The sequence below is a fragment of the Nannospalax galili genome, unplaced genomic scaffold (assembly GCF_000622305.1).
Source record: "Nannospalax galili isolate Female #2095 unplaced genomic scaffold, S.galili_v1.0 scaffold18, whole genome shotgun sequence".
NCBI lineage: Eukaryota > Metazoa > Chordata > Mammalia > Rodentia > Spalacidae > Nannospalax > Nannospalax galili.
In genome coordinates this window covers 8,339,916-8,366,572 of record NW_008346548.1, presented here as the reverse complement: position 1 = coordinate 8,366,572, position 26,657 = coordinate 8,339,916, and the positions used below count along the sequence as shown (strand labels likewise).

The following is a 26,657-nucleotide window of genomic DNA, read 5'->3' as shown; positions in this document are numbered from 1 at the left end:
GAGAGAGTCTTTTTTGAGACAGGATCTCCAAGTTGCCCTGGAACTCACTATGTAGACCAGGCTGGCCTCAAACTCACAGAAATCTGTCTGACTCTGTCTCCTGAGTGCTGGGCTTAAAGGTGTGCACTATCAGCCTGGCTACTGAAACATGCATATCTAAGGATTCAAACTACCATCAATTTATGAGAGAGTACATGTAACATTTATCTTTCTGATCCTGAGTTACCTTACTCAGAATGATTGTTTCCAGTTATTAAGCTGGTACTGACTTTAAAGCTTCATGTCTAATGGCTAGTTTTCATAATTCTGAAAGGCTCTATGCATGTTAATGGAAGAGAAAAATAATCATCAGTCTTTCCCAGCAATGAATCCTGTGAGCTACAACAAAAGGTGGCCTGGCAAGATATGACTGCTGGTACAATAGTGGCATGAATGTTATAGGAGGACCAACCTCTTTATGATTGGATTTGAAGTCCTTTTCATAAAATGGAATGCATACATAATACTGATACAGGCCTAGGAATCTGTGGCTTGAAAAGTCACAGGCCATAGAAGAGAGTCTACCATAATTATTTTGCTAAGGGGGCCTAGTATTAAATTGAGTCCTAATGATTTACTGCTATACTCATAGGTTAATGCTCTCAACTCACACCAGAGAAATTTCTTCATGCAGCAGATGGTGATTAACACAGATTCACAACTGGCCAACGTGTAGAGAATAAGAGACTGCAGAGTGCTTATCCCTGAATAGGACACCTATATCAAAACACTGCTTCCCAAGGCTCAGAGACACTTGATGAAAAAGGGTTGGAAAGATTATAAGAGGCAGAGGTGGTAGCTGACCACAAGAAAACAGTTTTCTGGACAGATGGCAGTTGCTTATATGAAATCACATCAATGGTGTCAGCCTGCACAAAACTCATATAAACTCAAGCTAGACAGAATCCCAGAATCCCAAACCATAGCTGAGGAACTATTGGCAACTCGTGACTTTTGGGAGGGAGAATCAGGTCTTCAAGGATGTCATGCTGGATAGGTTGGCCAGGCTCCAGCAGATAGAACCACACCAAAGGGCATTTGAGGAACACAGGTTTAACTTGATAGGCCTTTATACATGCACACACACATATATAAAACAGAGTACATGAAATTAGACAGAGGTAAGCAGTCTGAATAGGATCAAAACATACTGTATGAAATATGTATAAATTTAATAAAAATGAAAAAGCAAGAAACAGTATAGGAGGATTTTAAAAAAAGATAAGAAGCATAAGAAAAAGGGTTGTTGAGATGATTCTGTAGAAGAGAGCAATTTCTCTGCAAACATGAGGATCTGATTTCGAATTCCTAGTGGTCACATAAAAAATCTAGGCATGACTGCATAGCTTTAACACCAGCATTATTAAGTAGAGACAGGTGAATCCCAGGAGCTTGCTATCCCAACAGCTTAGCAGAAACAGCAAGCTTTCAGTTCAGTGAGAGACCCTGTCTCAAGGAAATTAAGGAGAAGAGCTGACAGAAGACATTTGACATCCTTCTCTGGACTCTGAATTCACATACATGCCCAACATAAACATGCACACTCATGTACATGCACCACATACATATACATCATACCCATACATACATACATACATACAAAATAAAACATAAGAATGAACATAAAATAGAAATTTTTGTTATGCATATTTTACCAATAAAAATTTAATGATTGTATAAATGTATGTACTAAAGAAACTGACTATAAGAGATAAAGTATAGTGGTCATTGGAGGTCATCAGATAAGTTATGAGGAACCAACATATTTGACATAATTGAATAACAATCAGGCCAGTTTCCTGAGGGGGCTCAGGAAATAATGAGGAAGAGGGAGCAGAAACAATGTAAGGGCCAGATAATAGAGAGAGGGCTATGAATTTCTGTCTTATGGGCATGGGGGAGGAGATAAGATGCAGGGGGAGAGTCAGTCAAAACTAAGGATGTATGAAAAAGGGACATGGAAACTTAGTACTTTATAAGCTAATTAAAATTATAATTAAAAAGACTTTGAATGGAGGTGCCGTCATGGGTGGATAATATTGATCTCAGAAGTCATTAATTAAATAATAAATTTCATTATTAAATGAAAATACCTGCGCTAGGACAGGACATTTCCCTAAGAGTTGTTTGTTAGGAAGGCTCTAGAGACCCCCAAAACTATACAGGTTATGGCTATTGCCACTGGTTGCCAACTGGTAATGAATTATAAGACCCTATTCTGAAGACACTAAATACCTGGATTGCACAACACAGGGAAATCATGCCAGAACTAAGTTGGAATCATCGTCTGTAATGCTGGAAGTTGCTATGCAGGCATCTGGGGGAGAAAAGTTAGCATCAGTCTTCCCCAACTTTAGACCTTGAATGTTGCAATACCAAACTGCCAAGCAAGATGTGCTTCTTGTGCAATAGTTACATGACTGTTATGGGGATGGGGGTAGTCAAATGATTTGATTGGATACGAAACCCACTACATAGGAGAGAATTTATGTTCAGTGCTATGGACTAGGTCAAAGAACCATGACTATGAAGGTCATAGGTACTTAGCATGACCCTATTACTGTTGTTTTGCTAAATGGATGTGTCAAATTGCCTTTTAAATATTTATACAATTGATTAATGCTGTACTCAGACGTTCCTCTTTGCAGTGAATGGCAATTAATCTAGAGACTCATGGCTAGTCAAGGTGCTGAGAACAAGTGACTGTTGATTGCTTAACATTAAACAGGCTATCGACATCACCCCCCACCCAAGGCTCAAGAAGCATTGCAGAAGAGGCTGTAAAAATAATGTAAGAGCCAAATGATAGGGAAGAAGGCAGTGAAACACTGTGTTATAGGCAGGACATGATTCTGGCACTCATGAATTCAATAACAGGTTGCCTAAATAGGACTAGGCCAGTAAACATTCAGTCATTGATAGGGAGGCAACTCATCAGGCCCAACCCTACTCAGGGATGCTAATGACCAGTCAAAAGCTGATGATGGAGAAGAAGAAATTATCTTCAGTGGTGTATCTGCTGGTGAGTTACTCATGCCTCAGAGGACAGCTTCATATCCCTGCCTACGGGATTGGCCCTCGCTTAACTCAGTGGGTCACAAAGCAAAACTAAAAACAAAATAGAAAGAAATGAAAATGGGGCCAACCCTGCTGTCATTTCCCCACTCCCAGGACTAGCGTGGTCATGCCTGTTCTTGACACTGACCAACCTGATGAGTTAGCCAGAACATCGCCCATCTGGCATTATCTGCACGCTCCCTGGACTAGCCTCGGTCACACTTGCCCATGATCATGACCAGCCTAGTGAGTTAGCCAGAGGCCTGTCTACCCTGCTGCCATCTTCACACTCACAGTCCTACCTGTGATCACAAACCTTTCACACCAGACCAGCCTGGAATCACCCTTACACCACCATAAAAAATCAACTATGAGAACCCTGAAGGATTAACCAACTAGCTCTTTGTACCTGATCTAAGATCAACTAAGCTAGGAAAACAACAAAAACAAAACCAAACTTCCACTTAATAAAGGCAGATTAGAATTTCACATCAGACACACAAAAATGAAAGCAGTCCATATGCCCACATCATGTTACAAAAACATACAATATGAAAAACCTAGACAATAAGCCCCCACTAAGATCCAGTAGAAAATATGGAAATTTTCTACAATGAGAACTACTCAGAGGAACCCCAGAACATAAAACTTGAGATCATAATCACAAATATTATCGAAGAATTCAAGGAGTCTAAAGAATACACGAACAAACACCTCAACGAATGAAAGAGGATAGAAATAAACTCCTAGGGAGGCTCAAGAAAATACAAATATATGACTGCATGAAAAGATAAAGACAATTCAGGATTTGAAAAGTGAATTCAGGAAAGAGATAAACAGTGAAGAAAACTCAAATTGAAATGAGGATGGAATTGAAAAGCTCAATAACCCAATTAGAAAATTCAGGAGAAAGTCTTGCCAGAATGGATTGAGTAGAAGACAGAGAATCTAGTCTTGATAACAAAATAGAGGAATTGATCAGGCATGGTGGTACATGCCTTTAATGCTAACACCTGGGAAGCAGAGGCAGAAGGATCTGTGATTTCAAGACTAGTCTGGTTTACATAGGAAGTTCCAGGCCACCCAGTGCTACAAAGTAAGATCTTATTTCAAAAAACAAAAACAACCCCCAAAACAAACAAATAAACAAAAGTAAAGGAATTGGATCACTCAAGCAATAAATATGAAAAATTTATAGAAAAACAGAAAAGTAATATGCAGGTGCTATGGGATATCATGAAAAGATCAACTATACATATTACAGGCATAAAGGAAGGAGAATAATTCCAGGTCAGTGGCATAGACCAGATTTTCAATAGGATTATAGAAGAAAACTTCCCTAAGTTAAGGAAAGACATATCCATACAGATTCAAGAAGCATACAGAACACCAAATAGAGAAGATTAGAAAAGAAACTCCCCATGGTATATTATAGTAAAACACTAAACACAGAGATCAGAGGGCACTGAAATCTATAAGAGAAAAATCACGAGCTTCATATAAAGGAAGACAAATCAGAATAATGGCTGAATTTTCAATGCAAGCTTTAAAAGCCAGAAGAGCCTAAGCAAAGCACTGCAAGTTCTAAATGACCATAAAGCCAACCCAGACTACTTTACTCAGCAAAACTTTCTTCTACAGTTCAAGGAAAAAGAAAAACTTTGCATGCTGGAAACGTGCTGAAAGAATTCATGTCCATGACGCCAGCCCTACAGAGAATACTGGAAGCAATACTACAGACTGAAGAGAGGTATAATAGCCAAGAGGCTACAGAAAGAAAACAAATGAAGCTTTAAATATGGAAACACAAAATAGGATTAAGATCACAAACAGAAAACAACATGACTCTAACCAACACATATCTTTCAATAATAACTATACAAATTATTGTTCTCAACTCCCCAATCAAAGACACGTTAGTTGAATGGATAAAAAAAAATCCATCTTTTTATTGCCTACAAGAAACGCATCTTCAAGGACGTTAGAGTAGAAGGCTGGAAAAAAGAATTCAAGCAAATGGGACCTAAAAGAAGCGTGTATTGCTATTCTAATATCTGACAAAATAGACTTCAAATTAAAATTAATCAAAAGATAAAGGCACAGAATTAACTAAGAAGACATTGCAATCCTAACTACTTATCACCAAATTCTGGCACACCCAATTTCTTAAAAACAATACTACTAGACTTCAAGACATAGATTAACTCCAACTCAGTAATAGTAGGTGACTTTAATACCGTTTTCTCCAATATACAGGTCATCTGAACAAGAAATAAACAGAAAAACATCAAAATTAAATATCATACATCAAATGGGCCTATCAGACATCTACAGACTATTCCACACAAACCTCAAAGAATACATATTGTACTCGGCAGCCTATGGAAGTTTCTCTAAAATAGACTACATACTGGGGCAAAAAACAAACCAACAAATCTAAAAATTGAAATAACCCCTCATATCACACATGACCACAATGTCATAAAACTTAAAATCAATACCAAAAGAATCTCTAGTAATTATACGAACTGATGGAGATTAAACAACACACCACTAATGATGAATGGGTCAAAGAAGAAATTGAGAAAGAAATAAAGTATTCCTGGAATTAAATGAAAATGAAAACACAACACAACAAAACCACCAGGACACATTAAAAGCAGTCTTAATCAGGAAAGTTATGACTTTAAAAGCATATATTTAGAGAAATCAGAAAGGGCACAAATAAATTACTTAGTAATATGACTCAAGAATCTGGAAAAATAAGAACAAATCAAATTCGCACCCACTATATAGAAAGAAATAATAAAAATAAGAGCAGAAATAAATGGAATGAAAAGAAAACAATACAAAGAATCAACAAATCTAAGAGCAGGTTCTTTGAAAAGAAAAACAAGGTCAACTGACTCTTAGCCTAACTAACCAAAAGAGAGAGAAGATCCAAAGCAACAAAACCAGAAATGAACAGGGAAACATTTCAACAGACACCAAAGAAATCCCGAACATTATAAGAGAATTCTTTAAAAACCTATATGCCATTAAGTTAGAAGACCTAAAATAAATTGATGAATTTCTAGATTCAACCAAACCATCAAAGTTAAACCAACACAGATTAAACAGATCTGTAACAAATAAGAATATTGAAACAATAATAAAAAGCCTTCCAACTAAAAAAAAAAAGCACAAGCCCAGATGGATTCACAGCAAAATTCTACCAGACCTTCAAGGAACTACAACCAAAACTGCTTAAACTATTTAAAAAGATAGAAACAAAGGGAATATTTCCAAACTCCAGCTACAAGGTCAGTATTACTTTAAAACTAAAATCAGGTAAAGATATAACAAAGAAAGAAACTACAGGCCAGTATTCCTGACGAACACAGATGAAAAAGTTAACAATAAAATACTTGCAAGCTCTCTCCCCACACCCTGTCCCCCACCCCTAGCTAGCCTTGGGCTCAGTCTCCTACTCTTCTCACCACAGATCTCTGGACTACACTCTTATTCCAGACCTGCCCACGGTGTCTTGACCCCCTTGCACTCAGACCAGCTCAGTTCTCCAACTTAGTTTGTTAGACCCTCCACCGGCCGTCCCCACCACCATCTTGCCCCTGTTCTCCTGATCTGCTTGACAGAGATCTGCCTACTACCCTGTAAGTCAGATCCTGCCCACTGTGTCTTGATTCCCCTGCAGTCTGAGCAGCTCCACTCTCTCCCCAAACTCTGTCCCCCTTCTAGCTTTGGGCCCAGGCCCACTCTTGCTCTTCTGCCTCAGATTTCTGGACTCGCTTCCTAACTAACCCAAACTAGCTTAATCCTCTAGGGTAGTTTATTAGACCCTCCACAGGCTGTCGCCAACCCCCACCTTGCCCTTGGCCTCCTGATCTGCCTACCTCAGACTTGCCTCTACCCAGATCAGCCTACCACCCTGAAGCACAAACTAACTTTTAATACCTGAGCATAAAGCAACCAAACTACATCAACAATGTAAACGGAACCAAACTTTAGCTAAACAAAGTTAGAACAGACTTTCCTATCAGACACACAACCAACAAAAGACATTCACATGCCCAAACGGCAATTGCAAAAACACAAATAATATGAAAAACCAAGAAAACATGTCTCTAACAAAACCTACCAGTTCTACAGAACTGTGATGGAAGCTCAAGAAAATACAAATATGCAGCTGAATGAAATAAGAAAAACAATTCAAGACCGGAAAAGTTAATTCAAAAAAGAGATAGAAATATTGAAGAAAACCCAAGCCAAAATGAAGATGGAATTGAAAAACTCAGTCAGTCAATTTGAAACAACAGAAGAAAGCCTCACAATGGAATGGAAAACATTATCAAGACTGGGTGACAAAGCTGAAGAACTGGACTTTTCAAGGAGAGACTATAAAAAATTAAAAACACAGGAATAGAATATGCAGGAAATGTGAGATATCATGAAAAGACCAAATGTACACATCATAGGCATACAAAAAGAAGAATTTCAGGCCAATGGCATAGATCAAATCTTCAACAGGATTATAGATAAAAGCTTCCTTAAATTAAGGAAAGGCATATCCATACAGATACAAGATGCACATAGAGCATCAATTAGACAGGACCAGAACAGAAACTTCCTATGGCATATCATAGTAAAAATACACTAAATATATAGAACGAAGAGAGGGTACTGAAAACTGCTAGAGAAAAACAATGTTACATATAAAGGAAAACCCTTTAGAATTACAACTGACTTTTCAATGTAAACTATGAAAGATAGAATAGCCTGGACTAAAGTATTCTGAGTTCTACACAAGCATGTATGCCAAACCCAAATATTTTAACAAGCAAAACTATCATAGCCAAGGAAGAATGAAAAATTTTCCATGATATGAATAGGCTGAAAGAATTCATGTCCACCAAACCAGCCCTATAGAGAATACTCAAAGCAATACAAAGGACTGAAGATAGGCATGACTATACCCAAGAAAGAAAACAAAGGAAGGTATAATTATGGAAACACAAAATAGGACCAAGTACACAAACAAATTAAAATGACACTAACCAATACACATCTTTCAATAACAACTCTAAACATCAATGGCCTCAACTACCCAATCAAAAGTCACAGGTTAGTAGAATGGATTAAGAAAGGAAACCCATGTTTTTGTTGTCTTCAAGAAACTCATCTCACTTTCAAGGATAGGTACCTTAGGATGATAGGATGGAAAAAAATATTCCAAGCAAATGTCACTAAAAAGCAGGCAGGCTAAGAAACTCCTTAAAAAGTGCTCAACATTCTTAGTAGTTAGAGAAATGTAGATCAAAACCACTTTAAGATTTCATCTTACTCCAGTCAGGCTGACTAAGGTCAAGAGAGAACAAAAGATATCAAAAGCTATCTCTACTGGTGTGGTAGTGGCACTTTTATCTAGGTGGTAAATCAACAGCTATCTAATTGAACTTAAAGCCCTCTCAATGGGTGGCACTGTAAATATGGCCAAATACACATGGATGGAGCAGTCATAGATCCTAGAGAAAACCCCTATCTCTGTCATATCTCTAGACAAATGAAATTTCTTACTGTATACTAAATATAGATCCTTATATTTACAGACAAGTATATCATACATCATTCATCAAAGAAGCTTCTTTTTGCAACAGATGGAGTCTATTACAGAGTTCCACAACTGGTCACACACAGAGAATATATGACTGAAAGATTCTCAGCCTTAAGTGACACATCACAGTGGAAGGTTTACACCTAAGGTTCATGGAACATAGTGGAACAGGGGGTAGAGAGAATACTAATACATCCTTCAACTCTCACTAGTGAAGTTTCCTCCATACAACAGAGTGTGATGCATGCAGAAAGCCACAACTGGTTAAGTTTTAGAGAATAAGAGACTACTGAGTGTGTGTCCCTGGATAGGACTTCTATATTAGACCTCGCCCAGTCATGGCTGAGGGACCATTCCAGAAGAGTGAGTAGAAAGATTGTAAGAGTCAGGGCTGGTGCATGAACATAAAGAAACAGGCTTTCAGGATACTGGGAACTTCCTTATGTGAGCTTACAATAATGGTGACAGCATGCATAAGACCCATGTTGAGTCAATCGGACAGAAACCCAGCATAGAATGAGGGAAATGGCCAGCAGGCCCTAACCCTAGTTGAAGAACTATTAGCAACTGATTTCTACTGTGCGAGGGAGAGTAGATATTCTTTAAAGGAGTGGTTCTAGGTAGGCTGACTAGACTCCAATGGATGAACTTGCACTGAGGGACATCTAGGTACAAATGCTTGACCAGATAGGACTTAACACATATGACAGAATTCATGAAATCCAGTGGGGGGTGCTGCAGAGTGCTTATCCTTGAATAGGGAACCAATATCAAACCTCTGCCATCTATTTCTCAGGGTCCATTGTGGAAGAGGGAGCAGAAAGTTTGCAAGAGGCAGAGGGTATGATGCTAGAGAGGCTAACAAGGCTTCAGTGGATGGTCGCACACCAAAGGACATTAAGGATATAAACTTGGAATAATAACCTTAATATATATGACAGAGTACATGAAATCTGGCTGAGGGTATATAAGAGGGACAGAGATAAGGGAAGGTGTCTAAAAATGATCAAATTTTATTGTATGAAATTTGCAAAAATTCAATTAAAATTTTGAAAATATATCTAGAGATAAACCTAATCAAGGAGGTGAAAGACCTCTACAATGAAAATTTTAAGTCTTTGAAGAAAGAAAATGAGGAAGACACTAGAAGATGGAATAACCTCCCATGCTCATAGACTGGTAAAAGTAACATTGTGAAAATGACCATCCTACCAAAAGCATTTACAGATTCAAGGCATCCCCACTCAAAATCCCAGTGGCATTTTTCACAGAAATAGATTCATGTGGAAATACAAAAGACATTGTTATGGTCAAAGCAATCCTGAGCAAAAAGAACAAAGCTGGATAGATTATCATGGGGATTTCAAACTATATTACAGAGATATAGTAATAAAAAATAGTATGGTACTGATACAAAAATAGATGTGGAGATCAATGGAATACAATAGAAGACCCAAACATGAGTGCATAAAATTAGAGCCACCTGGTCAATAAAGCCAAAAATACACAATAGCAAAAAAGACAGCATCTTCAACAAATGGCGCTGGGAACACTGGATGTCTATAGTTAGAGAAATGACATTAGATCCTTATCTATCATTGTACACAAAAAATCAACTCCAAATAAATCAAAGACCTCAATCTGAAATCTGAAATGCTAAAAATGACAGAAGAAAACATAGGCAGTATCCTATAAGATATAGGTTCAGCAAAGGACTTTCTAAATTGAACTCTATTTACTCGAGAATTAAGGGCAACAACTGACAAATGGGACCTCATTAAACTGAATCTTTGCTAGCCATACATCTGATAGAGAATTAATAACCATAATATACAAGGAAATTTAAAAAATCAAGTAAACAAATGACCTGATTGAAAAATGGGCTATATAGCCTGGCATGGTGTTGCATGGTTTTAATTCCAGCACTTAGGAGGCACAAATGAATGTAACTGTGTGAGATCAAGGCCAGCCTGGGATATTTAGTTCCAGATCAGCTGAGAGAAGAAATAAAAATGGCTAAGAAATACCTGTAAAAGTGGTCAACATCCTTAGCAATTAGGGAAATACAAATTAAAACCACTTAAGATTTTATTTTACCCCCAGTCAGAACAGCTAAGATCAAGAAAACAACTGACCACAAATGTTGGCAAGGAAGTGGGGAAAGGGGAACCCATATTCATTGCTAGTAGGATTGTAAATTATACAGTTACAATGGAAACCCCTGTGGAGGTTTCTCAGAAAGCTAAAAATGAATCTACCATATGACCCAGCTATACCATTCCTTGCCATATACCAAAAGGATCTGATGTTCTATTACAGAAATACTTGCTCAAACATGTTGTTCTCTGCTCTTTTTATAATAGCTAGGAAATGGAAATAACCCAAATGTCCCTCAACTGATGAATAGATAATGAATATGTGGTACATTTATACCATGGCGCTCTACTCAGCTGTAAAAAAAAAATGAAATCATGAAATTTGCAGGTAAATTAGTGGAACTAGAAACTGTTATATTAGTTTTGGTAACACAGACTTAGAAAAACAAGAAATGAATTTTTTTTTCCTTTGTGGTTCCTAGCTTCAAATCTTTAGATGTGAGTACATATCCTGAAGTAACTTCAGGAACCAGGAAAATAGGAAGGGATCATGGGGAGAGGGCAAGAAGGAGCTTGAGAGAGGAGGCTATTAGGACACAGGTGCTATCAATGGGGAAATGAGAAAAATGGGGGAGGGGGGAGGAAAGCTAATAGAGGGGGGAGATGGAGAAACACACACCATACATATATTTATACACACACATATATAGTTAGCATTATATATATTATATATATATATATCACAAAATTATACATACATATATATATATATATATATATATATATATATATATATAACACAAAATTCCCAGTGCCAAGCAAGGGATACCTTCTTTCAAATAGTTGGTCTGGGTAGTTTAAGAAATCCCCCAAACAGTATATGTAGCCCTTGATTACCTCCCAGAACTTGAAGGTAAGACCCTATTGCTCAAAACACCATACACTTTGGACATAAGACTTGGAGAAACTGAGCTGGAACTGACCTTGAAGCCTCCTCCCAGAGGACTAGTTCTTGGAGTATGAGAAAGTGCTATGCAAGCTGACAAGGGAGTCTCACCCCACTGTAAAGTCACCAAATCACAACATTGACCAGCCATGAAATATCCCTAATAGTGCCATAATCACACTTTTATCTTGAGGATAACCCAGACCCAAAAAGATAAACATTGCATGTTCTCTCTCATATGTGGATGCTAGGTTTGAATTATTAGAGACATGTGTTTAAACTGGAATACCCAGAGATAGCAGGAGAGTAGTAAGGGGTCAGGGGGAAGGGGTTTTCAAAGAAGGCATAGAATGCAGGCAGCATGAAGGGAGAAAGGAGAATAATTGAACAGAAATGTTTAAACAGAATAGGGGATGGGAAAGCAGAGGTAGAGAAGGGAGTATGGGGAAGAATAACACCCAAGATCTTTGAAAATGTCATGTGGAAACATACAGAGCTTCCTAAAGTATATACATGTACAAATATAAAAGGGATTAAAATGGAGTTACCTTATGTTATGGTTGACTTCAGTCATCAACTTGACACACAGGGGAAGTGGGAACCTCAATTGGGTAATTTCCTCTATTGGACTAGCCTGTGGACATGCCTGTGAGGTATTTTCTTGCTTGCTAAATGATGTAAGAGGGGTCAGCCCACTGTGGGTGGAGTCACCCCTGGACAGGTAGTTCTGAACTGAATAAGAAAGCAGGCTGAGTACAGTCAGAGGAGCAAGCCAGTAAGCATCATTCCTCCATGGTCCATGCTTAAGTTCCTGCTTCCAGATTCCTGCCATGCTTGAGTTCCTGCATTGTCTTCCTTTAGTGATGTTCTGTTACTTAGAAGAGTATGATGCAGTAAATCCTTTCCTCCCCAAGTTGGTTTTGGTCAGAGTGTTTTATTACAGCAACGGAAACAAGACTAGAACACCCTAAAACATGGAAATGCCACCCCCCAAATCACAAGCTATCAAATTAAAAGTGCAGTGCTAGGTGTGGGTTACCTCTTTTGAGTTGTTTAGTGGGGTCCTATAGCTCTTTCCCAAACATTAAAGAATATTGCCATTGATCTTTGCTATCATCCAGAATGTGATGGTAAGACCTTATAGCTGAAGATACTACTTATCTGAGTTATAGGACATTGAAACATTAAGCCAATACCTAGAAGCTTTATCCTTATTGGCTAGCTTTCATAGTTTTGGAAGGTTCTATGTACACTACTGGAGAAGAAAAGTCATCAACAGTCTTCCTCAGCTGTGAATCCTGAGAGCTACCTCGGAGTAGCCTGGCGAATATGTCCACTGATACAGTATTAGCATGAGTATTATGAGAGTAACCAACTACTTTCTGATTGATTTAAAACCTGCACCACAAGAAGGAACCCACACTTTCCTTGTACTGTTAACTGGGTCCAAAACCTGTCATAGCTAGGTCATATGTTCTAGGGGAGACCCTCGTACTATTGTTTTTATAAATTGACACTGTAATATATGGCACCCTAAGTTTTTTATTGTTGAACCCATATATTATTTCATCTCTCAATCCTATCAAAGAAACATCTTTTTGCAGTAGATAGCAATGATTACAGAGACCAACAACTGCTCATCATGCAGAGAATAAGTTACTATGAAGTGCTCAGCTCTAAATTGGACATTTATTTAACACTTCCTCTCCCCAAGGCTCATGAATCATTGTAGAAAAGGTGGCAGAAAGATTGCAAGGGCAAGAGGGAGTATATTTATGCAGGAAAATAGTGTTTGCTAGACATGACAGTGCAGCTGCACACATGAACTCACAGTGGCTGAGGCTGCATACAGAAGACTTCTATAAGATCAGGCCCGTCAAAACCCTAGCATGGATGGAGGAAGGGCTCATGAAGTCAAAGTATCTTTAATTGCAAATGACATAATTCTATAAACAACAGATCATAAAGACTCCATCAGAAAACTCATAGCTCTGAGAAATACTTTAAGCAGAGTGGAAGGATACAAAATTAACATGCAAAAATAACAACCATGGTGTGAGGAGGAACTTAGAAAAACAAACCCATTCACAAACCCATTCAAGAAAAACACCTTGGAACTGTTGGCCTCCTGCACCACTAGGTATGTTCCTCTGCTTCCTGATCCCTAAGTCACTTAACTCCCTGCCCACCTCTCCTGGGAACTTGTGTGCCCAGTGAACTTGTGTCCAGTGAACTTGCACTGATTATTCTGTCAAGTTAGACCCTTTCCTCCTTCTTCCCTAGGCATTCCAACTCATCTCCCTGCAAACCTCTCCACAGGACCTCATATGGATCCCACTGTTGGGCAGGTCCCCTCTCTTTTCTCCTCCCTAGGCTACCTAACTCCCCATCTGCTTTCCTGGGACCTTGAGCAGAGCCTTCATGTAGGCTATACCCCTTTCTTCCTCCTATGCTTCCCGATTCCCCACCTTACTTTCCTGGGACTTCACACTGACTATGCTCAAAGGTGTGACCCTTTCCTTCCTCTTCTCTAGGTCACCCAGCACCATCCAGTCTTTTCTGGGACTCCATGCCAAAGCTGCCACTGGGTAGGGCCCTCTCCTTCCTCCTATCTAGGTCACCTAAAATCCTACCCATGTTTTTCAGGAACCTACACAGACCATGCCAACAAGTGGGCTCTTTTCTCCTAGGTTCTCCAAAATTCCAACTGTCTTCACCAAGACCTCAAGCCAATCTTCAGGCAACACTCATCTCATCCTCCCAAAGAGATCCAATCCAGATTCACCCTGGACTCTGCCCTCTCTCCTACTTGGTACCCTCTCCAGGCATATAGCCCAGCAAGAGAACCAATTCCTTCAGCACCACCCCGTGACCCTCCCAAGCTGTCCATAGCATTACACAATCTTAAGGCACTCTCCAGTTGCTCACATTCCCTGGTAAGAATTATGTGCTCCCCCCAACTCTGTCTTCTCAGAGCTCCCCTAAATCTTTCCAACCTACCACCTCACATGTGGACTCCAACCTGGTGGGATAAAATCTTCTATCAAAAGATATAACCAATAGCCTACCTACAATTGCTGAGGCCCCACTGCAAAAACATAAGCAATATGAAAACCAAGACAATATGTCTTCCCCAAAGATCCCAAATCTCATGTAATTGTCTCCAACAAGAACAACCGAGACAAAACTCAAGATACAGAATTCAAAGGAACAATTATAAACACGTTCAAAGACATCAAGGAATTCAATTATGACTACAATAAACACCTGAATGAAATTAAGGAGGATAGGAATAAACTGCTATGTAAAGTCCTAGAAAACACAGACAAATGGGCAGCTATCAGAAGCCATGGGCTATAAATAAAAACTCCAAGTGCCAGGGGTAGGGTACCTCCTTATGAATTATTGATCAGGGAGCTATCAGAGGCTCTCCAAACAATATAGGCTCTTGCCATTCCTCTTGGTTGCTGACTAGAACTAGATAATAAGACCCTATTGCTCAAGGTATCACATACCTTGGATGATATAGAGAATTGAAGCTGGAACTGAGCTGGAAGCTTTCTTCCTTCTGAATAGCTTTCATACTCCTGGAAGATGCTATGCAGTGTACTATGGAGAAAAGCTATCAATGGTCTTACTTATCTATGAATCCTATGACTTATGAGACCTAAGGAGGGCCCACTTGTGCAATAGTGGCATTACTGTTATGGGCAACCAATGGCTGATTGAATTTGAGACCTACTCTATGGGAGGGAATCCATGTCTGTCTGATACTGTAACCCTGACCAAAGTCCATAGCTAGGGGGTTTAGAGCCCTAGTGGGGAAACGAATACTGTTATTTAACAAACTGACATAGTATTGAGCTGCCTTATAAATATTTGCTTTTACCCATAGACATACACTACTCTCAGCCTTAATCAGAAAAACCTCTCTTTCCAATGAACTGTGTGAAAGCAGAGACCCATGGCTGCATGGAGTGCTAAGAATAAGTGAATTATGAGTGCTTAGCCCTAAATAAGACATTTATATCATCCCCTCTATAGCTCACGGAACATTGAAGAAGTGCTGGAAAGAATGTAAGAGTTGGATACAGAGAGAAGGGCTGTGTAATGCCATCTCCTGTGAAAGACACAGCTGTTGCAATCACAAAGTTAAGCCAATGGTGGATATCTGCACTACATAAGAATGGGCCTGTCAATTGTCAGATATGGAGAAAGGACTTAGGAGGACCTACTCCTCACTGTTGGATCATTTGCTACTGATAGGTTCAGGGAGAGGGGGAACCATTGCCTTCAGTTGTGTACCCACTAATGACCCCAACAGGCTCCAATGGATAGTGCTTATCCAGTGTTCACACAGTTGGCTCTGGTTAAACTAAAAAGGCCTCTCTCACACACACATACAAAGTCATGAATTTTGGAGAAGGCAGGTAGCAGTGAAGGGGTATGGCAGGGATTGTAGGGTGGTAAAAGAGTTTGTGGGAGAGAGATTATTCAGAATACATTGTATACATGTATGATATTGTCAAATAAAAAAAATTAATAAAAATTCCTTGGAATAAAACTAACTATGGAAGTAAAGACTTCTACAATGTGAAATTTAAAAACACAAGAAAAAATTGAAGAAGGCATTAAAAGATAGACTTCCCATGTTCATGGATTGACAGAATTAACATTGTAAAAATGCCCACAGTACTGAAAGGGGGCTACATATTCAGCATAATCCCAATTAAATTACAATTACAATCTTCACAAAACTAGAAAAAACTGAAAATTCATATGTAAGCAAAACAAAACAAAATACCAAGCACCCCAGGCAACCTTAGATAGAAAGAGCAACACTGGAGTAATCAAAATTCTTAATCTTAATTCTTACAGTATATTACACAGAGCCATAGTAACAAAAATAATATGATGTTGGCAAAATCCAAACATATAGACCAATGAACTAGAAAAACCATAAATAAACCTATTTAGCCATAGCCATCTAATTTTCAACAAAGGCATCAAAAGCACACATTTGAAAAATGACAGCCCCTTTAATAAAATGGTAATGGCACAACTGGATTTGGTTTTTGTTATGCGTGTATATGTGTGTGTGCATGTGCAAGTTTGTATGTGGGTGTGTGTTCATGTGTGTTTGGGTGTATACACACATACAAACATACATATCCATGAATGTGGAGGATGGAAGACAATCTTGGGTGTGATCCTAAGGAATGCCATTCACTTCCTTTGAGACAAGGTCTCTCAATGGTCCTGAATTTACCAATTAGACTAGACAGGCTTGCGAATGAGTCCCAGGGACTCTCCTGTCTCAACTCTTGAACCATGGTGTTACAGTTGTGTACCATCATATTTGGATTGGTTTTTGTTTTTTGGTGGGTTCTTGGGATCAAACTTAGATATTCATGTTGTAAGGCAAGCATATTACTGGTTGACTCCACTCTCTAGCCCCTCAAATTAAATTTATATGTGTTGAATTAAACTAGATCCATGACTCTCAACCTAAAGGGAAATTAATTCAAAAATGGAGCAAAAACTTTAATGTAAGCCCTGAAACTGAAATTTCTAGAGGAACACATAAGGAAAACACTTTAAGATATTGGCATTGGCAGAGACGTTCTTGAAAGTTCTTCTATATGAGAAATTAAAAACTAGATTATATGAAATTATAATGCTTCTACACAGGAAGGAAGCAATCACCCAAGTTAAGAGACAGCACATGGAATGGGGGAAAACCCTTTTTCTATAATAGAATTACATGGGTGATTGATATCTACAATATATACAAAATTGCAAAAATAAAATATAAACAAATCATCTAATCAATAAATGGAATAATGAACTAAATAGTTCTCAAGGGAGTAAATACAAATTGCCAAAACATATTTGGAAACATGTTCAACATCCTTAGTCATCAAGGAGATACAAACTGTTTTGAGTTCCACCTTACCACAATAAGAATGACTATTATCAAGAAAACAAATGACAAAAAAATGCTGGTGAGTATATGGAGAAAAACAAATCTTTATACACGTCTGGTGGGAGTGTAAACTGGTATAGTCACTACGGACTTTAAAAAAAACTGATAAAATAATTACCATATGACTCAGCTACAACACTCTGGTTATATACCCAAATGACTCTAAGTCCTAAACAAAGATACTTGCAAGGACTTGCAAATCCATGCTTATTGCCACACTGCTCACCATAACTAAGGTATGGAGCCAGTGTAGCTATCCATTAATAGATGAATAGATAAATAAAATGTCATACATATAAAATTGGAATTTTATTCATTCTTAAAGAAATTTGAAATCATGACATTTGGGAAAAAGAAGGTTACATCTGGAAATCATTATGTTAAAGCAATACCAGCCTTAGAAAGACAAATGTTATATTTTTTTCCTCAGATACAGATTCTATATTTAAGTGTGTGTATGTGTGTGTGTGTGTGTGTGTGTGTGTGAGAGAGAGAGAGAGAGAGAGAGAGAGAGAGAGAGAGAGTCTGTCTGAGTGCCTGTGTGTGTAGGTCATGAACTAGAAATGGATCATGACAGGAGAGGAAAAGATCATCAAGTGGGGAATCGAGAGTATAACAGAGTACATCTGACAGGAAAACAAAGGGTACAGTTGTTGCAATGGTGCTTTCTGCTCTTCTACATTGACTGTAAAAGTGGAGTTGAAATTGATGGACATTATCTTCCAGTTACACATTTTTATGTGCCTCATTGATGAAACAAAATTCCCCATATATATATATATGTATGTATATATATATGTATGTATATATATATATATTTGCTCCATTTTCTGAAACAGAATAAAAGGCCGAGACCTCCACTCTCCCTGTCCCTAAAACTCATGGTCTCCTGTACTGTCTGCTGGAGTAACCCCAAAATACTTTCATCACGTGTCATTTTTCTTAATCAATGGCCTTCAATCAATAGGCTAGCAGAAGGATGGCTGCTATACTGTATAAGTTTTTTTTTTTAACAATTGCTTTTGTTTACGGAAATGGCAAAAATATGAAATATTTGTGTTCAGAGTCCAAATGCTTCTGTCCAAACATCCATGCTGCCTTTAATATGGCTTAGAATTTTCTTATTGATATTCAAACCCTCTTGATTTAGTTTTCATCATTTAATAAAATTGCATTTCTATAACTTTAGCAAGACAATTTTCACATAAGGAAAACTTACCATCTAAAGCATAGAAATAACTGATTATCTAAAATATGTTCCTGCATTTTATTGTACTGTATACAATTTAGAAATAGTTGGTATTAATCTGTACATAGATAACTTACTTGGTTTGTGTCAGATCAACTACAATGAGATCTTTCTCTAGAAGTACAGCAACAGCATAGGGTTCTTGAAATTCTATAATTAAAAAGAAAAAATTGAAAAGTTTATAAACTACATATAAAAACTACCAAAACTCACTTCCTTTATTTCATATAGAAATAAGTTATGAAAAGACCAAATTATAAGCCAAAGTGACAAAGAATACTTTAATTAAATATGTATTAAATTTCACAAATTTAATGTTAGGCTCTCTACAGAGAATGGGAAAATTGAGCATATGCATAGTATAGAATTAAATACGTTTCAAAAATCATGGTGTGATGATAATAGTGGATTATTAGAAAACAGTGGGGGTGACACCTCAATCTTATCATTTAGTATACTTATCTATAGCCTTAGTGTTTTAGATCTGATTCATACCTATTAGGAAATACACTAAGAATGTACTAACTCTGCTTCTCTGAGATATGATACATAATCACTTTCCTATGATAGTAATACCACTTATAGTAAAAAGTGTACTTTCAATTCAATATGGTTTAGCATACACTTATAGATCGCTTCTTGTGTATAGGAGTACCTGCCTTCAAAAAATAAACACTGTGAGGATATTCGATGAGCTCTAGGTTTCTAAAAATCTAACCTGTCTTTTCTTGTTCTTTCCTTCCCTCTTACTCTTCCCTCACTATATTCCAGAAACTGTATTAGAAACAAAGGATATATTGGGAATAAGAGTGACAGAAAGTCTTTCTCATGGAGTTTATATTCTAGGGATAGTTAGAAGCTGTGAATGAGTTAAGAAATAATTTAAAGAGTAATGTGAGCTATAACAAAAGTAACAAGGGTAATGTTATAAATATAATTTGTATTTAGAGAAAAGACAGTAATTTAGTTAAGATCCAAAGAAAGCATTGCTTTGTGTTTACAATAAAGGACTTATTGGTGAAAGCTATAGTGAAAAGAGTTGTTGTCAGTTTAAGTAAAATGTGTGTAAGAAAACATTTTGTATATATGATATTTAATTTCCAGTAGCTAGAGAAGGTATTATTTTCCATTTTATTGAGAAAACAAGTCCTAAGAGGTTAACAGACTGCCATAAGTTTATCAACCAGTAATTAAGCTGAAGTTTTAACCTAGGACATTAGATTTCAACTTTTATCTTGTTTTCAGTATGCCCACAGTTTCTCCTGGTTTGTTTGAAAGTATTTAATCCTTAAACTGAACAATCAGTTGGCAGTTTCTTACAGATTCAAGTCTTGGATAGCAATTCTTTGAAAAGTTTTATTTACGAATTCCCAACAATAACAACTCTTTTAAAAAGCACCCAAGCATAGAACACAGAATTGCAGTAAACATGAACAACAACAAAAATCACTTTTCCAGGTAGGTCAAAGAGAAACATTCATTCAGTGTCTGATGGCAAATTTAAATACTGGAATAGAGGGACTTCAGAGTTCTTCTAGACCTAAGAAGCTATAGCACCTACTCAGATTTACAACCTATTGTCATATGAGAGATAAAAACAAACACAAATGAAATGAGAGAGTTAGAAACTATTGGTGTTTGAATAATTATTTGTATGACAATATGTAGCCTGCTACAGTTTGATTTCCAAACTGTTCTCACATTGAGACTTTCCTGCTTTCTCATATCTCTAGCGTTGTTTAAGTTTTTCAACATTGCTTTAATATGTTTTGGCTTTTAGTCTGAAGAACATCATGGTTTCACATGAGCACTTATTTTCTCTTTGTCGTCTCTCCTTAGGAATATCATTGGTGATTTTTGTCACAAGTACTATAAATAGCTGATACACTAGCATGTGTAAAGTCATAAATTTTAAAAATTTAAATATTTTAGTTATTATTTTTATCTTATGTATATGAATGCTTTGCCTGCATGTATGTAAGTGTACCCATGTCGTGCAGTGCCCACAGAGGACAGAAGAGGCCATCGGATCCCCTAGAACTGGAGTTATGAGCTATTGTTAGCTACCATGTGGGTGCTGGGAACTGAACTTGGATCCTCTGCAAGAACAGCCAGTACTCTTAACCACTGAGCCATTTCTCCAGACCCGATAAATTAAAATTTTAGGTAGCTACATATATCATGAGTTATTCTTCCTGTACAGTAACAAAAAAAATTGGCAACAAACATTTTGTTTTTATACAAGTACTTTATGTATTGTAATAAATAGCAAAGAATTCCTTAGGTTCAATTCTTTGCCTATTCTTTACTATAAGTTTGGTCTTGGGCAAATTAGTTAACTTCTTTGACTTACAATTCTTTTATCAACTTAAATGGCACAATTATAACTACCTTAAACTATTATGTAAGTTAGGTGAAGCAACATCTATAAAGATGTTTATATGTAAGATATAACAAGTGTATTACTTTATTCAATTGGTATATTTTGTCTTTAACCCTACCCCATGCCATCAAATGGTGAAAAGCTCTATTTTAATTGTTGTTTCTCTGAAGAGAAATGCATATTGGGACACATAGAAAGAACTGGCCAACTAAATCTAGATGTGAAGCAGCAAGTTCTGATAATAGTTACTACTCTAGGCAATGATTGCATTAACAATATTAAAGCATCTGAGGTTTGTGAGAATGAATTGAATTGTCGGGTGTAATAAAAAATCAGTATTAAAATTATTAATAGCTTTGTTTTAAATGACACATCACTATGCAGCTGCAAAGAAGACTGAAATTCTCTATTAGCTAACATGAAATAATTAAAATATATTAAGTAAAAAAGATGACATAGGACAGCACATAAAGTATGCTGTCATTTGTAGATAAAAGAAGATAATATGTACTTAAACAATATGAGTATTTAGAAAGAATAGTAAGAAGGCAAGCAACATTGGTTGTCTCTGCAAAGGCAGTGAAAAACTTTTCATTATACACTACTGTGCAATGAAGAGTTTCTTTCTGGTACTTTGATGTACTAAATGTTTTAATGGTTAAAACACATGACGGTAGTTAATAAAACTCATTTATACTTCCATAAATATAGTCAAACTACTTCTCCTAGGCCCTGACAAAAATGTTCAATCCTTCTTATCAGTTTTTTGAAAGACTGGCTTATTAATTTATTTTTAGAGGTGAATAGGCACGATTTATGAGACTTATAATTTATTAAAACTCATTATAAATTATCCTTGCATTTCTACTGATGTTAATAAGACTATGTACGTAGAGTTAGAATAGTCTTTGAAACACAAATTCTCAGCTTCTATTATTTCGGACATATTTTCTTCCTCAATGCTCTTGATAGGAGGGATTTTTCTAACTTTAGCTTTGGTCTTCTCATCCCTTCCTTCCTTCCTTCCTTCCTTCCTTCCTTCCTTCCTTCCTTCCTTCCTTCCTTCCTTCCTTCCTTCCTTCCTTCCTTCCTTCCTTCCTTCCTTCCTTCCTTCCTTCCTTCCTTCCTTCCTTCCTTCCTTCCTTCCTTCCTTCCTTCCTTCCTTCCTTCCTTCCTTCCTTCCTTCCTTCCTTCCTTCCTTCCTTCCTTCCTTCCTTCCTTCCTTCCTTCCTTCCTTCCTTCCTTCCTTCCTTCCTTCCTTCCTTCCTTCCTTCCTTCCTTCCTTCCTTCCTTCCTTCCTTCCTTCCTTCCTTCCTTCCTTCCATTTTCCCCACATTCAGGTGGCTCTAGCCTTTGTTCTTATATTCCTTCATCATTTAGCCTCATAACTCCAAAGAACCTTTATACTGTGATGAATCATGAATAAACACTGTAAAAAATTTCTCTTTTTTTGTTCTCTATTGACTCTACCCAATCTTGCTATTCTCTCTTTTCAAAAATTGTTACTGTGCATGAAAAAACCTACTGTTTTGTTGTTGTTGTTGTTGTTGTTGTTGTTGTTTTGAGACAAGGTATTAATGTAGCCCAAATTGGACCAAAGCTCACTACATAGCTTAAACTGGCCTTTAACTCATGGTTATTCTCTTGCCTCAGCCTCCCAAGTGTTGAGATTATATGAAAGCGATATCATGCATTGTTGTTTTAAATAGATATTATTTACAAATAATAGAGTTTGAAATTTGAGAGTGCCTTTTGAAACCTAGACACTCCTAGACAAACCTTACTAAAATTAGTGCTTTCTTTCACCTTAGCATTTCCTTAAAATGAGTCTGTAGGCCTATATTTCCAAACATCTCCAAAAAGCTCATAAATTTTCTCCTAAATTGATCTTACCAAACCCTACAATTTCTAACATCTTCTTAATACCCCCAATAAAGTCTTCCCAAAACCCATTTCTCTGTGAAGCTTTGTGTGAATATTTCAGTCATTGGCTATTTAGTTACTAGATAGCACAATATTTATACTGTGAATCATGTAACTCAGCATTTAAGTTCATGTATCATTTTTATTCAACAATTCATAGTTACTTCACTGTTTTGATCAGATCTTATGCAATCTAGTAGAGATTAGTTTCAAACTTCATCTGTAAGCTCAACACATCTTTGCAGTATTTTGGCCATAGGAACATTCAATAAATATTTGTTGATTACCAATGCAGGAAATTTGTCTCTAGTAACTCTGGAAACAAAGTGCTACATTGTTATTTATTATAGGTTTTAAATATGAAAGTAAATAATTTAAAAGAAATTATATTTAATATTAAAACTAATATATTTATTTCCATAGTTAACAAAATCTGTTCACTTGACTTTCTACTAATGTTGGGGCAAAGTTATTGTTCCCTTTCTATAAATGATAACTAAAACTAATAAATAAAACCTAGTTAATAAGTGGCAGAGTGAAATCATGAATCCAAATATTCCGTTTCCAGATCCAGTGATCTTTCTCCGACATCCACATGCTCCCTCTTGGAAATGCAGTGATGAGTACTCATACTGTTTGGATCACAATTCATATTTCTGGTTTCTGTTTTACTCCTTTTTCATTTCCTAGATTTCTTTAAAACTTTTTACCACCGTTAAATTTTATTATAGTTATATGAGTTTAAACTAATTTTTATGTTTACAAAAAAGTTTTGATCTACATTCAGAATGATAAAAATACATGCATCTCTCTTTCTGAGTGCCTTCTATTTTCCAAGCTGAAATAAATCACTACCATACATCAGCAATCCTAGAGTAATCAGATGTGCTGCAGTTGCATCTGAAGCAAAGGCAGATGTGAAATAGATGCAGCACCACCAGAGTTACAGATCACTGATATCAGGTAAGTGCTTTAACTTTGATTGGCATTGCGATGGAATGGGTGGAGCTGGTCTAGGAGAGACTATTAGGAGACCTCAGTTTCCCCCAAGTGATTTCACCCTGGACCCCTATCGGACCCTCCCAGCTCAGCTTCCACCATCCTTATCAAAGTTTAAAGCACTTACCTGATATTAGAACCTGAAACGCCAGTACTGCTGCACTACATCTGTCTTACTTCCAGTTTGCCAAGTAGGTACAATTGCAGAACCTGCTCCAGCACCTGTAGCTCACAGTGTTGTACCACAGTGGATGTCTGCTGCTAAAACTGAAAATATTTAGCCTTAATTTCATTAGGAACTGGTCATTTCAAAAACGATTTTTTTCAACATTAATAGTCTCATTTTAGTCACTTACCATTTGGATAGGGTGTTTCACATAAAGTTAGAAATTCAACAATAGGATGATCCATTTCAAGTACTGTAATTGCTTTTCCATGCATGATGGTTAAACTTGGTCTTCTGCAAGCTTTGTCATAGGAGAGCCCACCAGAGAATATTATGAATGGTTCACTACATAGGGAAAAAAGTGTAATGAGACTACATCCTTGAAGAAGACACAAAGTCAAAGATAAGCCTTTAAAGAATATGTTCAAAAGAGATTATCTACCATGCGAATGGCTTTTCTGACCACCATTTTTCACCCAGCAATCTACTATTTATAATTTTCCATTTTCTAAACCTACATTCTAGGTATTAGAATAACTAATGGATAAGTGTAGGTCTTTAGGGGGATGGTGGGGAAAGATAATGAAGTTGGAGGACACTGGAGGTACTCACTGACTCTCAAAAGGACATTTTTGCATAAATTAACTACCAAATTCTATATCATTATCATCAGAATATTAGTTTATGTTAGAATATTCAGCTATTTGACATGTGAGACCCAAAACCTTAAGAGAAAAACAGAGGCAAATTTTAATATGAAATGAAATGTCACAGTGGAAAACTCAGAATGACAGAAGAGAACATGAAAATTCTAAATAATGAAGTTTCTGTGGGAAAAGGCTTATAAGATAGAGAAAAGTAATATGCAGATGAACAATAATTCATCAAATATATGATCTCCTACTCAATTAATGCATGCCCAGTCAGCTCTATCTGGCTCAAGTAATTTCATACAAATGTTTAGTCTATTACTTTCCAAGATACAATTAAGTAGTAAAGTAAGTGTCACTCATTTCTCAACCTGATTGTGTTGAGGCTGTTTGATTGAATTAAGAAGTCCACATTTCTGGGTGTCTATTAGGGCATTTCCAGAGATAACTGGCATGCAGAATAACAACTAAAGACAGTGAGGGAAGCTCTACACTGAAAGTAGGCAGTACTGTCCATCAGGCTGGGGGTCCAGGAAGGAAGAAAAGGAGGAGGAGGAAGAAGCATAGGCTTCCTTACTCCCTTTGCTTCTTGGTTGACATAATGTGATCTGCTTTCCTCTGCCATGCCTTTCTGCCATGATGATTTTACTTTGCCTTGCCACAAGACTGAAAACAATGGAGTCTGCCAACGATATTTGAATCTTCTGAAGCCTAAATCCAAATAATCTTCTTACTTTAGGATATTTATTACAGTATTTTGTTATGATGACAGAAAGTGCTAATTCACCAAGGTTCCTTTCAATTATACAAATATTATAGTTACATAAAAATAATGAAATTTTTCATTTTTTACTCTGAAATCTCTATTATCTATTTATCATCTATCTATCTATCTATCTATCTATCTATCATCTATCTATCTATCTGTCTATTTATCTATTCATTTATCTTCTACTAAAGAAAAATGTTGATAAAGACGTATTTGCAAGTACATACCAAATTGAAAATATCCTCTTCTAACAAATTTTATTTTTTTATCAAAGTGTCTTGAAAATCTGCTTCTCTAATTCAGTTTCACTCTATCAGGTAAACTATAATCTATCTGTCTCTAAAAATTACTTTTTAGCCAGGTGTGGTGGTGCACGCCTTTAATCCCAGCACTCCGGAGGCAGAGGCAGGCGGATCTCTGTGAGTTCAAGGCTAGCCTGGTCTACAAAGTGAGTTTCAGGCCAGCTGGGGCTACAGAGAAACCCAGTCTCAAAAAGACCAAAAAAATTTTTACTTTTTAAGGTTTTATTTTTTCCATTTTGTATTGGGACAAACATTTGCTAATTCTATGCTGCCTGTAAAACAACAACAACAATAGAATTTGTAGTTTACATTTATATGTAAAATACTTCTTCTAATTGTCTTTAGAATTCTGTCTTAATAGTTTCTCATAAGTATTTGAATTTTAAGCAAAGAAGTATAAAGTTCTTATGCTCCCTGAGTTTTTCATTGAGGATGATTTGAGTCAATGGACTTGAAGTAAGTGTGATGACAGTAATTATGT

At 36.9% G+C, this 26,657-nt stretch overlaps 1 protein-coding gene across 1 annotated transcript in view; it reads right to left on the bottom strand.

The window, feature by feature from the left end:
• Stxbp5l (syntaxin binding protein 5 like) overlaps window positions 1-26,657 on the bottom strand; it is a 395,225-nt gene that overhangs the window by 161,853 nt on the left and 206,715 nt on the right. The window contains exons 11-12 of the mRNA XM_008842914.1: window positions 24,646-24,800; window positions 19,062-19,134 (exon numbers count right to left, since the gene is read on the bottom strand). Of these exons, the coding sequence (XP_008841136.1) occupies window positions 19,062-19,134; window positions 24,646-24,800 (228 nt within the window). The remainder of the gene's footprint in view (window positions 1-19,061; window positions 19,135-24,645; window positions 24,801-26,657) is intronic.